This window comes from Vipera ursinii (genome assembly GCF_947247035.1).
Source record: "Vipera ursinii genome assembly, chromosome: 7".
In the NCBI taxonomy this organism is placed as follows: domain Eukaryota; kingdom Metazoa; phylum Chordata; class Lepidosauria; order Squamata; family Viperidae; genus Vipera; species Vipera ursinii.
Window position 1 is genome coordinate 47242663 of NC_139521.1, and position 12424 is coordinate 47255086.

At 36.1% G+C, this 12424-nt stretch overlaps 1 protein-coding gene across 10 annotated transcripts in view; it reads right to left on the reverse strand.

Moving 5' to 3' along the window:
* Positions 1 to 597: 597 nt before the first annotated feature.
* Positions 598 to 12424, reverse strand: part of ELF2 (E74 like ETS transcription factor 2) — a 42942-nt gene continuing 31115 nt past the window's right edge. For 7 of the 10 annotated variants that reach the window (XM_083367376.1, XM_083367379.1, XM_083367378.1 and 4 more), the window contains 7 exons: positions 10358 to 10471; positions 8995 to 9168; positions 8374 to 8463; positions 5391 to 5583; positions 4780 to 5121; positions 3578 to 3616; positions 598 to 2308 (listed from right to left, as the gene is read on the reverse strand). In XM_083367376.1, the coding sequence (XP_083223502.1) occupies positions 1684 to 2308; positions 3578 to 3616; positions 4780 to 5121; positions 5391 to 5583; positions 8374 to 8463; positions 8995 to 9168; positions 10358 to 10471 (1577 nt within the window). In that variant the 3' untranslated portion in view covers positions 598 to 1683. The remainder of the gene's footprint in view (positions 2309 to 3577; positions 3617 to 4779; positions 5122 to 5390; positions 5584 to 8373; positions 8464 to 8994; positions 9169 to 10357; positions 10472 to 12424) is intronic. The other 3 variants (XM_083367381.1, XM_083367380.1, XM_083367383.1) reach the window with 1 other exon arrangement.

The window sequence follows — 12424 nt, forward strand, 5'->3', positions numbered from 1 at the left end:
TCCTGGATTTTTTGCAATTCTCTGAGCATTGCACAGCCTGACCATGTGGTGGATTTGCTGAGATGTCCACTCCTGGGACAAGAGATCTAAATCCAGCCCACCTTGAATTCCCTTGATTCTTATCTACTGCCAATTTGCTTTTGACTGTCAGTGGTTCAGATTTTTGTAGAAAGCTTAAGCTTGCAATAAACCTTTATATTCTTTTGAACTGCCTGAACTCCTGATTTCTTGAGCTTGATAGCTGTATGTCTCTTCCTCCTCCTTTTCAAGGAATCCCATTCACTCCTATGAAGCTGGCTATTGCTACTCTAATTCATTCTGGAAGACAGTATAACACAAGTGTAAAGACAATTCCAGTCACCCAATTACAACTGTTAATGGTTTAAATTAAATTATCATACATGTCCTTTATACTGTGTTATATTTCTCTTATATTCAGTAGAATAAATGACATAATTAACTTAATTCTTTGGTATATTTCCAATTCTATGCTATTTCTGAAACTACATTTTGAGACCTGAAGTAGAAAACTACGTAGCACCATTGATCTGGATAAACACCAGAGGCACATTAAGGCTTGGAAAAAAGAGACACCAATTTTAAATTTCATATCTGTATTTCAGTAAAACCTACTTGAATACACTTTGAAACAAGAGTACAACAAAATAGAATATACTTTAAATGTTGAATATACAAACTATTATAGTTCATTCTGAACACTGGTACTTTCCTCTAACTTCAACTAAAAAATATACAGGCTTTTAATCTATCTGACAAGAGTTCATGCCAAGCGTGACCTTTCAAGTGACAGAGTAAAAGCTGAAATTGAAATGTATGCAGAGATGTCCAGGCGAAGTGGATGATCCAAGCAACAAGAGGCTAAACCTCTGGCCACTCTGACCACAATTAAAAAACCAACAGACTTGATTACCATACAAAATATGTTACAGGTAATTCTATAACAATACTGTGCTAGGTATAAGATTTTTTTTAAAAAAATTGTTTTAATAAAAAACGCTTTACACAAACAAGCCGTTAGCTTATTTCAACAAAGGTAACTGAAAATCAGTCTAAGGCTTTTGTTTTAAAATCTGCTTAAGCTGCATGGGACAAAAAAATTCTCTAAGTCTTCAACTTCTTGTAAGAAGCTCTAATTCTTTCCTTATTCACATTCAAGAATACCTAGTAGCAGAGTTTTTCACATAGCACCAGTTGAACACTGTGAGTACACAGTAGTAATTGCTGGTATGCATATTCAAATGCATCAAATGTGTCTTGTGTAACAGTGAGCCTCTTCTAGATGCCCCCTCCATCTACATAAGCCAAGAATCTCGCACAGAACTAGTTTAGTGTTCCATGTCTTAGTGTAACTGGTAATGCAGTGAGCCTCCTGAGTGCACACCCGCTATTCCCTCCGGCTCCAGGAATTTTCTTTCTTCATCAGCTTAACCCCAATTTACAAGAGGCAATTGTGTCAGTGTGTAGATCTAGTTCAATTCCCACTGAAACATGGGACATTATTTTGCTTCCAGTAAATTTCTAATATCTGCATAACTATTAACAATTTTTTAAAAAATCAGTTCTTTCACTTCTTGTTTGTGTCCAATTCCCTGGCTTCCTATGTATGTCAGTTTGCTTAATTCCACAATGGTCTACGTCATTAATGTTCACAGCTGCTTTTTTTCATTTTTCGCATGTTACTATTCCTTCTGTTTTCACTTGTACAGGTAGGGCAATAGCTGAGGGTGTACTAACGACGACAACATGAGTGACTGTTTTGGTTCCATCTGCTGGTTTCTCTTCTTGTACTAGTTGCAGGGTCTTAATCTCCCGTTCCTGCTTTAAAGCCACTGCTTCAGATTTGACCTCTGGACTTTTTATAACAGCACTAATTACCCTGGGTGGAGTATGGCTACTTGCCTGCTGGGCAGGCATTGATAATCTCATCACTGGTGTCCCGTGGGCTAAAGATACTGGAGTAAGTGCTCTCACAGCCAGAGGTGTTCCAACTATGTTAATACTTCCTGTCCCTGGCAAACCAGTTTTTGTTTGCAACTGGCACTGCGCAAGTTGTGTAGCAGGGATGGTGATTATTTTTGTAGGCTGCATTGTGATTTTCTCTCCATTTTCAGCAGATGATGGCATCATTGTAGGGATTGTTTGGATAACTACCTTTGGGGTTGTTGCTGTTGGGCTTGTGCTGGTAATCAATGGTGACCCTGCATTTACTGACTGCACTGCAACAGTTGATATTTTCTGTCCCAGAGATGTCATTACAACAGGCACTTGCATAGCCACCCGAACAGTTCTGTTAAATAGATGAAGATAAACACTACATTAAAACCAGAAATCTGTGACCTAGATACATGCTGTAACTAAACAAAAGATCTTTTTAAATAAAAAAATAATTATCATATTCTATAAATGTGAAGTAAAGACAAAGGTTTCTTTCCCTACTCCAATTCCAAACTGAATTCTTTGAAGTTTCAGAACTTACTTTATCACTCCTTATTGCTACTAAAATAAAGATAGGATGTAAATCTAATAAATAACAGAACAAAGCAGAACAAAACACTGTCATTTTAGATTACCCCCAGCAGTTTTTATTTTAAGCTGACAAACCCCTAGTATTATAAATTTGTTATAGATACAGACAGACAGACAAAGGCTACAGTTAAAAACCATTTGCCAAAACAGCTTTGCCTGAGGCCCAGAACCACACATAGCTCTTCAAAATTATAGATAGGGGCCTAAAGCCCTCCCAAAATTGCTCCAGGGAATCCTTGACTTATGACCAGTCCATGTAACAATTGTTTAAAGTTACAATAGTCTTGGGATGTTGTGACTCAGGGCCAGCCTGTGGGTCCGACAGCCGGCTCCGATGTATCGGAGGACTCAGATGTGGGGGAGGAGGGAAACGAACCGGCTGATGATGATTTGGAGACTTTGCAGAGTCCTCAGCCGGGAACCTCTGCTCAGCTGTGTGAGCCCGAGAGTGCGGAGGATGATGACCCACAGCTGGCCCTGTTCAAGGACGCCCGACGCAGGAGGCAGTCGAGCAGGGACAAACAAAGAAAGGCTATGGGACTCCTCGGGAGGAGGCACAGGGAGACCACGCCCTGAGCTCTCTATAAAAGGAGTGTTTGGGGAGGGGCTGGTTGCTGAAAGCAACTCTTTTGCTTGAGAAGATAAGCTCTTGTGTGTTTACTATTAAATCTTGGCAGAAGCCTTTTAGCCTTGGACGCTTTCCAGTCTCTTCTTTTGAAATAGGGGTTGAGAGAAGAGGGCTGGTTCAGAACATGGGAAAAGTGCTTCATGACTTGTAAAGCACTTCCAACTGTCAAAAAAAAATTGTGACTCTTCTGCCACACAGTCACAGGATTGTGAACCGGGCACTTGGCAACCCGTTTGCACTTAATGACCGATTGCCAAGTGCCCAACAATCATTTGATCTTTCCCAGAAACTCAATGCTTTCCATTTCAATTTCAGCAGGGAGAAAACTTTCAGCCCACGAATAGAGAGATACTCGTGTGTGGCCTGCGTTGGGCCTCCCAGGGCTCCACCCAGAGTTCTTACCTTATTGCTGTCTCTCCACTATAACACTGAAAATCCTCCCTGCAGAACAGAGAGAAAGGCTCAGCTCAGGAAGGCGAATGGGTGTAAAAGCACGCACACGCGTAGGGGAAAGAAAAGGCAGAAAGTGGGAAGAGAGTACACGCACGTGTGTGTGTGAAAGAGAAGGGATGAATTGGGAGTGAGCAACAATAGCTGAATACAGAGGGGGAAGAAGGCGGGGAGGAGGAAGACTAACTGGACGGCAAAGAGAAATAGGGCAGGAAAAGGAAGGGGGAGGGGAAGGGGAAGGGGAAGGGAGTGTCACCCTTTGTCACTCTTGGGCTTCCTCCAGCTCTGCCATCCCTTTCCTGCCATCTGGGCCAAAGGCCTACATGCTATTCTTTTTTTTTGGGGGGGGGGGAGTTGGTACCTTCCAACAGTGGCAGCTGGACTCTTGGAAAAAGCAACTGTCTCAACTGTTTCTCTGCTGGGAAATGGGGTTCCTTTCCAAACTCATTCTAGCAAATTCCTGTCATTCCTAAGCAAGTGTGGAGGTTTAGCATGCTTGCGTTTCAGAAGGGAGGATTTTCAGCACCGGAGCAGAGAGACAGCAGTTAAGGTTAAGAGGAGGCTCAGCACAGGAAGCAAGCAAGTGTGGTGTATGTTAGGGAAGATTTTCAGCCCCTGAACAGATAAGAGACTCAAACATGGCCTGCATCAGGCCTCCCATGATCTCCACCAACCCAAAGCACCAAGCACATCTTGCCTGAGGCTCCATTTAACAGCCTGTGAGATTGCTTAACAACCATAACCAGGAATGCTGGAATTGCAGTTGTTGGGTGAAAGGGTCACCTGATGTCTTAATGACTGCTTTGCTCAACAACCAAGATTCTGGTCCTAATTGTGGTTGTTTAAGTTAATGACTACCTGTGTAAGAACTTTGAACAATATCAAAAAAGCAAAAAAAATAAAAATATCCCTGGAAACAATTATGTATCATATTTGATTTTTTAAAAATAATCAAATCTTAAAATTAATTTTTGCCCCAATTTAGCATAACGTATGGATCTTGATCTAGACCAGTGTTTCTCAACAATAACTTTTGATGCATGGACTTCAACTAGCTGGGGAATTCTGAAAGTTGAAATCTACATATTTTAAAATTGCTGAGGTTGAGAAACACTGACCTAGACTACTCAGTATGTAAATCATATAGCACTAACCTGGGAGCAGTTGTTGCTGAAACTGTAGTTGTGGTGGGAGAACAAGATGACATATCATGTCCAGGTGAGGAGATACTCACTCTGGCAACAGATTTCTCTGATCTTGTGCAGGTCAACTGAGAAGTGCTTTTTCCAGTGCGAGCAGAACTCGCTGTTTTTAAGAGGTTTTCTGCAGACAGTGATACACGTTCCAATGATTTCTCATCAGTGGACATGGCTAAATCTTCACCGCCGCACTCACTTTTGTCATCAATAACAACAATATTTTTGGGCATTTCCTTGAATTGATATACTAGCCTTTGTCCTTCAACTTTTGCTAGAATTCCTCTTTGATAATAGTATCTGAAAGAAGTACAAAAGCATAAAACATTAATCTAAATAAAGTACTTCCATTAGGTTTTTTTAGCTCCTTTGTTCATAAAAGTGGTACCTCAATTTTTTCTACCTAAAATTGCGTATCAGTACTTAATTTTAGAAGACAAATGAAATAATATTTTTCTTAGGAATGAAAAAAAGGAATATTAGTTTAAGAACATTAAAAAGGTTGTAGAGAAAGCATGATACACATTAGTTAAAAAAAAACTATTTCAATATCACTTTTTTTTCTTTACCTCAGGGCTCTTCCCATTGTCTCATAGTTCATATCAGGCTTGTTCTTGTGTTTTCCCCACAACTTGGAAACTGCTTTTGAGTCCACAAGTTTAAAAATGCCTTTTTCTCGCTGAGTCCATTTGATATATCGAGGGCACGTATTTTTATCTTGAAGTAAATCCAGAAGGAATTCCCACAAATAGGTTGTATTTCCTATTTGCAAAACATATATTTCAGCAAATCAAAGAGCTAATTACCTCTAAACAAACAAAATCATGCAAATAATAGAGCCAATTATTGGAATAGCATTTAATTGCTATGTTACATAGTATTTTTTATGAAAGCTAGGCATATATTAAATATATTATTTAAAGTGGGCAGAAACCAATTTTTTTGAAGAACATACTTAAAACTAGTTTTGTTTTACTTATTTAAAATGATAAGGCAGAAATATCCACTGAAAGCTTTCTAGAGTAAGAATTCGCTATGTAATTTTTAGTATTTTTCCAATCATCTTACAAATGCATTTGTAATTTCCTAAATAAACATCCCATATTTTTACATTTGGAATGAAAGCATTATTAATTATTAATTTCATTTAAAATACTTTTATACATAAATAATCAAATTATAATAAAGAATAAATGTTGAAATTTGATGTTATTTAAAAGATGTTCTCTCCTGGCCAAAATAGCAAACTAATTAGCATCAAATTTATTAAAACCTTTATCAGAAATATGTTTCAAAAGTATACATTATTTAAAAAGCTTATGTATTTCCCAAGAATATCTAATACTAATAACTTCAAGATTAAGTTATCAAATTTTCTTCAAAGCTATATAATCTATTCTTATATCAGCGAAAGAAAAAAAGAAGAAAGAAAGAAAGAAAGAAAGAAATCCAACTCATTTTTAGCAAGATTTCTAAGCAGCAAGCCAAAATGAAAGTCATTCTCAGATCTTTTTTTTTTAAGCTCCTATTCAGAATATATATGGCTATATTACGAAACAGCCAAACACGTATGTGTCTTAATGCTACTATGAATTTGAGGGCAGGGGCAGGGAGGATACAGGCTATTCTCTAAATAACTAATGTTTATTAGACAAGATAAAGGTCTAAGTATGTAATGTAATATATGTAATGTAATATGTAATATACAACAAGTCAACACATATCTACATATATGAACCACTTATTTTTAATAAATACACTATATAAAGACCCATTAGCAAAATATTATTTTAATATATCAAAATTTGAAAATGCTAACCAGGGAAATTAGAATAAACTTTGTGGCCAGTAATGTGTCTTCCTCTCATCTACCTAATGGAATGTATCGCCCATAACTTGTTCAACCATCAAAAAACATTAAAACAAATATTACAATCTTAAACAACTTTATTACAGACAGATAGATGATGAGACAAAGTAAATACAATGAGCAACCGAATAAAGCTAATGCACAGATATGCAACCGGTATGCAACAACAAAAAGCCAATACGTAGACTCCCATAGGTGCTTAAAATGAACTAACCAGTAATCTCTCTCTAACTACTAAGCAAAAGGGAGGTCTTATTACGGACAGACTGGTGAATCCATGGACAGATGCCTATCACTTTTGGGCAAAGTGCAGAACAGGTCTGCTTTCAGCTGTATTTTTTTAACTTCTCATTCTGGTCTTACAGTCCTCATATTTCTTGGGAATCTCCCTTCAAACACTAAATAAATCCAGTTCTACTTAGCTTTTCAAGATTAAACAAGACGCTGTCACTCTCCAGGAATACAACTAACAGCAGTACCTTCCCCTCAAATGTCCTTGAAGGCCAATACAGGAAGATTTCTTACCTGGAGACATAATGCCCTTGTGACTCTGGATACACAGAAACATGTGCTTCTCCAGTGCCTGTATTACAGAGACATTCATACTAGCTTCATCTCACCACTATTGCTTACATATCCAAGGCCCACATGACAATTTTACACCTCCCTACTGCTTTACACCTCCCCTGCGATAACCTATAATGCCATCAGGTTCTGCACAGCAGTGCTTAAAATCCATCAGACTTGTACCATAAAATAGTCTTAATGAATACCTAGTACATCATACCAGAGTGCTCTGTTTTGTGGTAGATTTAGTCTGCCACGCCTTTAGGCTCTGCTACACCCATCTAATGCTCCTACCCTTGCATTTAGATTTCTTTTAGACTTTTGATTTTTAAATAAATTCTATTTTATATTTTTTTAGCTTTTTATAATAATAATTATGTAGACTCCGATATATTTTCTAGGTTTTTTATTTGATTGTACCCCTTATGCTCATCTTTGACAGAATTAATAGCAATAAGGAAATAATTTTATTAAGCATATGATGATCAGGATAGGGAAGGGAAAAGAGCTTTAATACCCCTAATTTGCAATCTCAATCTAAGTTTAGCCTCTCCATTTTAGAGATCATGAAACAACCTCATTCTACTGGAATGAAAAGGAGACCGCAAGAAAACTTTGCGGAGAATTAGTGGGATGTGGTGGTTATTTTTTTTTTACTAGAACTGAAAAGACACTGGTTCAAATCCATCCTCAAGCACTGAGGGCCCCTAAGTGACTTTGAGCAAGTCATTTTCTCTCACCTGAACTTACTCTGTTGTTGTAGAATAAAACTGAGGAAGGAGTTGCTATGTACATTATACTGTGCTTCTGAAGAAAAGGAGACACTGATCAATAGTAATAAATACTCTGTAAATATGCTAAATGCTACTGTAAATCTTCAGCAGAAGGATCAAAATTTCAACTGAAAAAAAATCACATTGCCCAATCTATGTATAAATATAAAGATAAACCAGAAATCAAAACTCTAGCAGTAACTTAGTTGATGGGGGGGAAGAGCTTCAAAACTCTAAAAGACTGGCTGCAATAAACCTTTATTGTTAGCCATTAATGTTATGGGAAATATGTTTTGCTAAATATTTCACAATATTTAAAATAAAACATAATTAGCATATTACCTTTGCCCTCTCTTGGCTTCTTTTTTATACCCAAGTCCGGAGATGAACTGGAAATGGTTGATGGTGCTTGAGATTTTGGCTTACGGCCAGCTGCAGAGAACAGTTTATTATAGAATGAAACAATCATAAAAAATAGTTTGATTCTTTCTCAGTTTAACAAAAATAAATCATCAAGGCTTATCTTATGCAGCTTTACCAATTCTGAAGCAGAAAGGTTAATATGTCCTACTTGCAATCTAGAGCACTATTCCAGCAGAGCAGGAAAACAGTAGAACGCAAGTGCAACCATAATGGTAATCACACTTGTCATTTCAAAGTAAAATTAATTGACATATTCAGTCAATCAAAGACAATTAAGCCTCAACGTGAAAATATTTCTTTTTAAGTAAGCATTTACAATTGTTTACTGGCAACTCAAATCTTTAACCTTTCCCAACAAAATACTAATCAGTGGAAAGCTTACTACTTCAATAAAATATATTCATATTGATATAAAATATCAATATGAATAGACTTTCTATCTAGGCAAATGATCGTATAGAAAATATGCTATGGGCCATTGAACTGTTCTGCTGCTTTTTTCTTGTTATTTTAATTGTCATACAAACATACACAAAATACCTTTCTTTTTTTTCATGGGCTCATGGATTTCTGGAGAAGTTCGTGAAGGAGATGTATCCATTGGTTCAGATTCCTCAGTAGATACTTCCACAACAGTTTCTGTAATTACATCTGGTCTCATTGCAGCATGGATGAACTCTGGAGTTGACACACAAGGTGGAACAAAAACTTCCACTAAAGAAAGCAAATAAATAAATAAATAAGAAAAAAATTTTAAACAAATCCAGATTTTTCAAGTTACAAATGAGCTAAATCTATTACAAATTTTGGAAGCATTCCCCAAAGGTGCCAAATACAAAATAAATTTTTTTCATCATTCATCTGCATTCAGTTGCTAGAATACCCAATACTGGGTATTCTGACTTTGTTATATGATACATGGGCCTGATCTGCCCATGTATCATAAATCAAAAAGTAATTGTTTTCAGTACTGGAATGTTTGTATACATAACAGTCTGAAAATAACTATGCTCTATGTCAGAGGTCCCCAATCCACGGACTGGTCCTTGGCATGCCAGAAACCGGTCCATACAAACAAGTGAAGCCCCATCAGCAGGATGCAGGCAACACGTAAAATCACGCCTCGTCTGGTCCGCGAAAAAACCTCTCTCCACAAAACCAGTCCCTGGTGCCCAAACGGTTGGGGACCTCTGCTTTATGTGACATTCATTTTATAAATTGAGAGAATTAGGATTTTCTATTGAAATGAACCACAATTGTTGGTTAAATATTTCATCTCAGCTAATTCTTGGATGTTATAGTCTGGTTTGTTCCTCATTAGATATCATTTCCTTACATTTTATAAACTGTGATATTATCACTAAATACAAACCACAAATTGCTTGTTAAGATAATAATGAAACCTACAATGAATATGGATAATTTTAATTTGATGATACAAACAAAGAAAATTAAAACCAAGATATAATAAAACATTTTTTCTACTGGCTTCAGTTAAGAAAACTTGAGATAGATTTATTAATTGATGTATAGATCAATCTAAAAAGATTCTTATTATATGGAATTTTCTGGAAACAGAAAATGTGCAGTATATGTTCCAAACATCTATAATTCATACAGCAATTATGAATTACAGCAAATTGTTTTCATACAGTAATGCAATATTGCACTAGGTAACATTACATATCACATGCAGTATATAATTTGTAGACGAGTTTTAGGAACAAAATTACTTATGCCCTATGAGCAGAAAAGCATAATTAAATATAACCAATTAATATTCCACCCTTCTCATCTGAATTAAGGTAACCTGAAGGTCTGGAAACTGTTTATACTGAACATTACCTAGGGGTTAGCTATATTGTAAAAAGGATAAGACATTTAACTGGTATGATTCACATACCTGGACTTCTAGCATCTCTTAAGCAGGTTGGAGATTCCATATGAAGCAAGGCTTCTGCTGCTTCAATTGTCTTATCTGAACAGTGCACATTGCTGCCATGAACAGATGCTTCCACTGTAAAAAATAAGACATTTGTTTGACAGATATTGTGAGCCACAAGTTTCATATGCCATATGTTATTTATACACAAGGTATTAGACAAAAATATACATTAGATATATATTCTCATTTTTTAAGATGGGAGTGTATTACTTTCTTTTACAAACCTCAAAATCTAAAACCTAGTAGTTATCATACTAAGCCAAAACCAAGTCAAACACATTATGGCTTAGAGAAGTAGAAAACTAGTTTACTTAGTTCCAGAAAATTAGACAAAAATGTACATAAAATGTACATAAAATTCTGCATAAAGTTCATTATTCAAGAACAGCCTACTTCATTCAGTCTCCTCCAGAATAAATGAACAACCAAAAAATTTAGTTAGCATACTGTGCAACTGTATGAAAAGGTTGAACCATTCCTGATCAAATTGTATGCTTTAATGAAACCCTAAAAGAGCAGAAGCTGCCATAACTTATGCATGTTACAAACATATACCTTGACTGGGATGTCTAGACTTTTGCAGTCAACTGTTATGTCCAACATTCAATCCACAAGAATATACAAGTATATTTATAGATGTAGTCCAAGAAGATGTGCCAGTAGTATATAACATATGATGTGGAGTACAAAATCATAATAGTGATGTCAAATAATAAAAAAATAATACAGTTCAATCAATGCCCTAAGAGACACACACACAAGAAATGTAAAGTTGTACCCTAACTTTCATTCAGAAACCTGTAACACAGCAACTTCTGGGGAAACCAATGCGGAGCTGACAAATGCAGTGAAAAGAGGAGTCAGTGAATGGATTGGCTCCTTGGAACTTTTCTCCAGATCAAGGAGAGAATAAGGATCAACCACCAGTTTGCTCCACACAGAATTTCCCTGCAGAGAGAAATATTTCCAGCAGGTTTCAGAGCTCTGGGAGTTAGCCATCTTGCCTGAGGTACGATTCAGTACCTTCCTTCAAAGGAACACAGGATGTTCTCTCTCAATTACTTTATTTCCTTATGAAGAACCTTCTGGAAGGCAGGTGAAGGACACGTTACATTAGAACAGGAGACTCTCCTTCCTTGGAAGAAAGAAGTTCTATGTAAATTTAGGGATTAAAAAGAGAAAAAAAAACCTTTAATTTTTGAAAAACAGCAAAAGGGAGACCAGAATGTTGATTTTGAAAAGTTAAAGGGATAGATTCACTTGAAAGGATATTTCCTGTGAGGTGTTTCAAAATGTTATAAAAGAATATATGAAGATTTTGAAATTGTCAAAAATCCTTACGTGGAAAGGTTTTGTTGACTGGAAAATAAACAACTGGTAAGAGATAACTTGAAAGTTGACTACAGGGAACCAGAGAAAGCTAACAATTACAATTAAAGAAGAAGCAGACCATTAATACAATAGATCTATTTGACTAGAAGAATCTACGGCTGTTTACGAACAATGAACTCAAAATTACTTACAAGATTGTCTGATACTATAACAGAGGATATAGAACAATGTATCTTATTGGATAAAACAGAAACCGATGCCAATTTGAATGTGGATTTATTTATTTATTTATTTTTAAAAAACCAGATTATAAAGGGGATATGGAAAAAAAGAAGTTGTAGACCTGAAAATGGATTTAAAAATATCAGAAGAGCGATATGGAAAAAGATGCTACAATGGATTTACAAATAAAAGCACCTACAAATAATAAATCAGAAGAGTGATAGGAAAGGCTTATGTTGGATTTACAAAAAAAAAAGTATTAAACTAATGAAGTTGTCCTGAAAGGAGACAAAGTAAGAAATCAACTTGTGGAATATTATCTGATAGGTTTAAAGATTAAGAAAAAATAAACAAAAGGAATTTGAAGTGGACCCTATTTGATCAGGGTTAATATATTGTGATTTCTGATAGTTATTAATGGAATTTCTTTTTAATAAGCACTGAATGACAAGATTTTAAAAATCTGTTTAT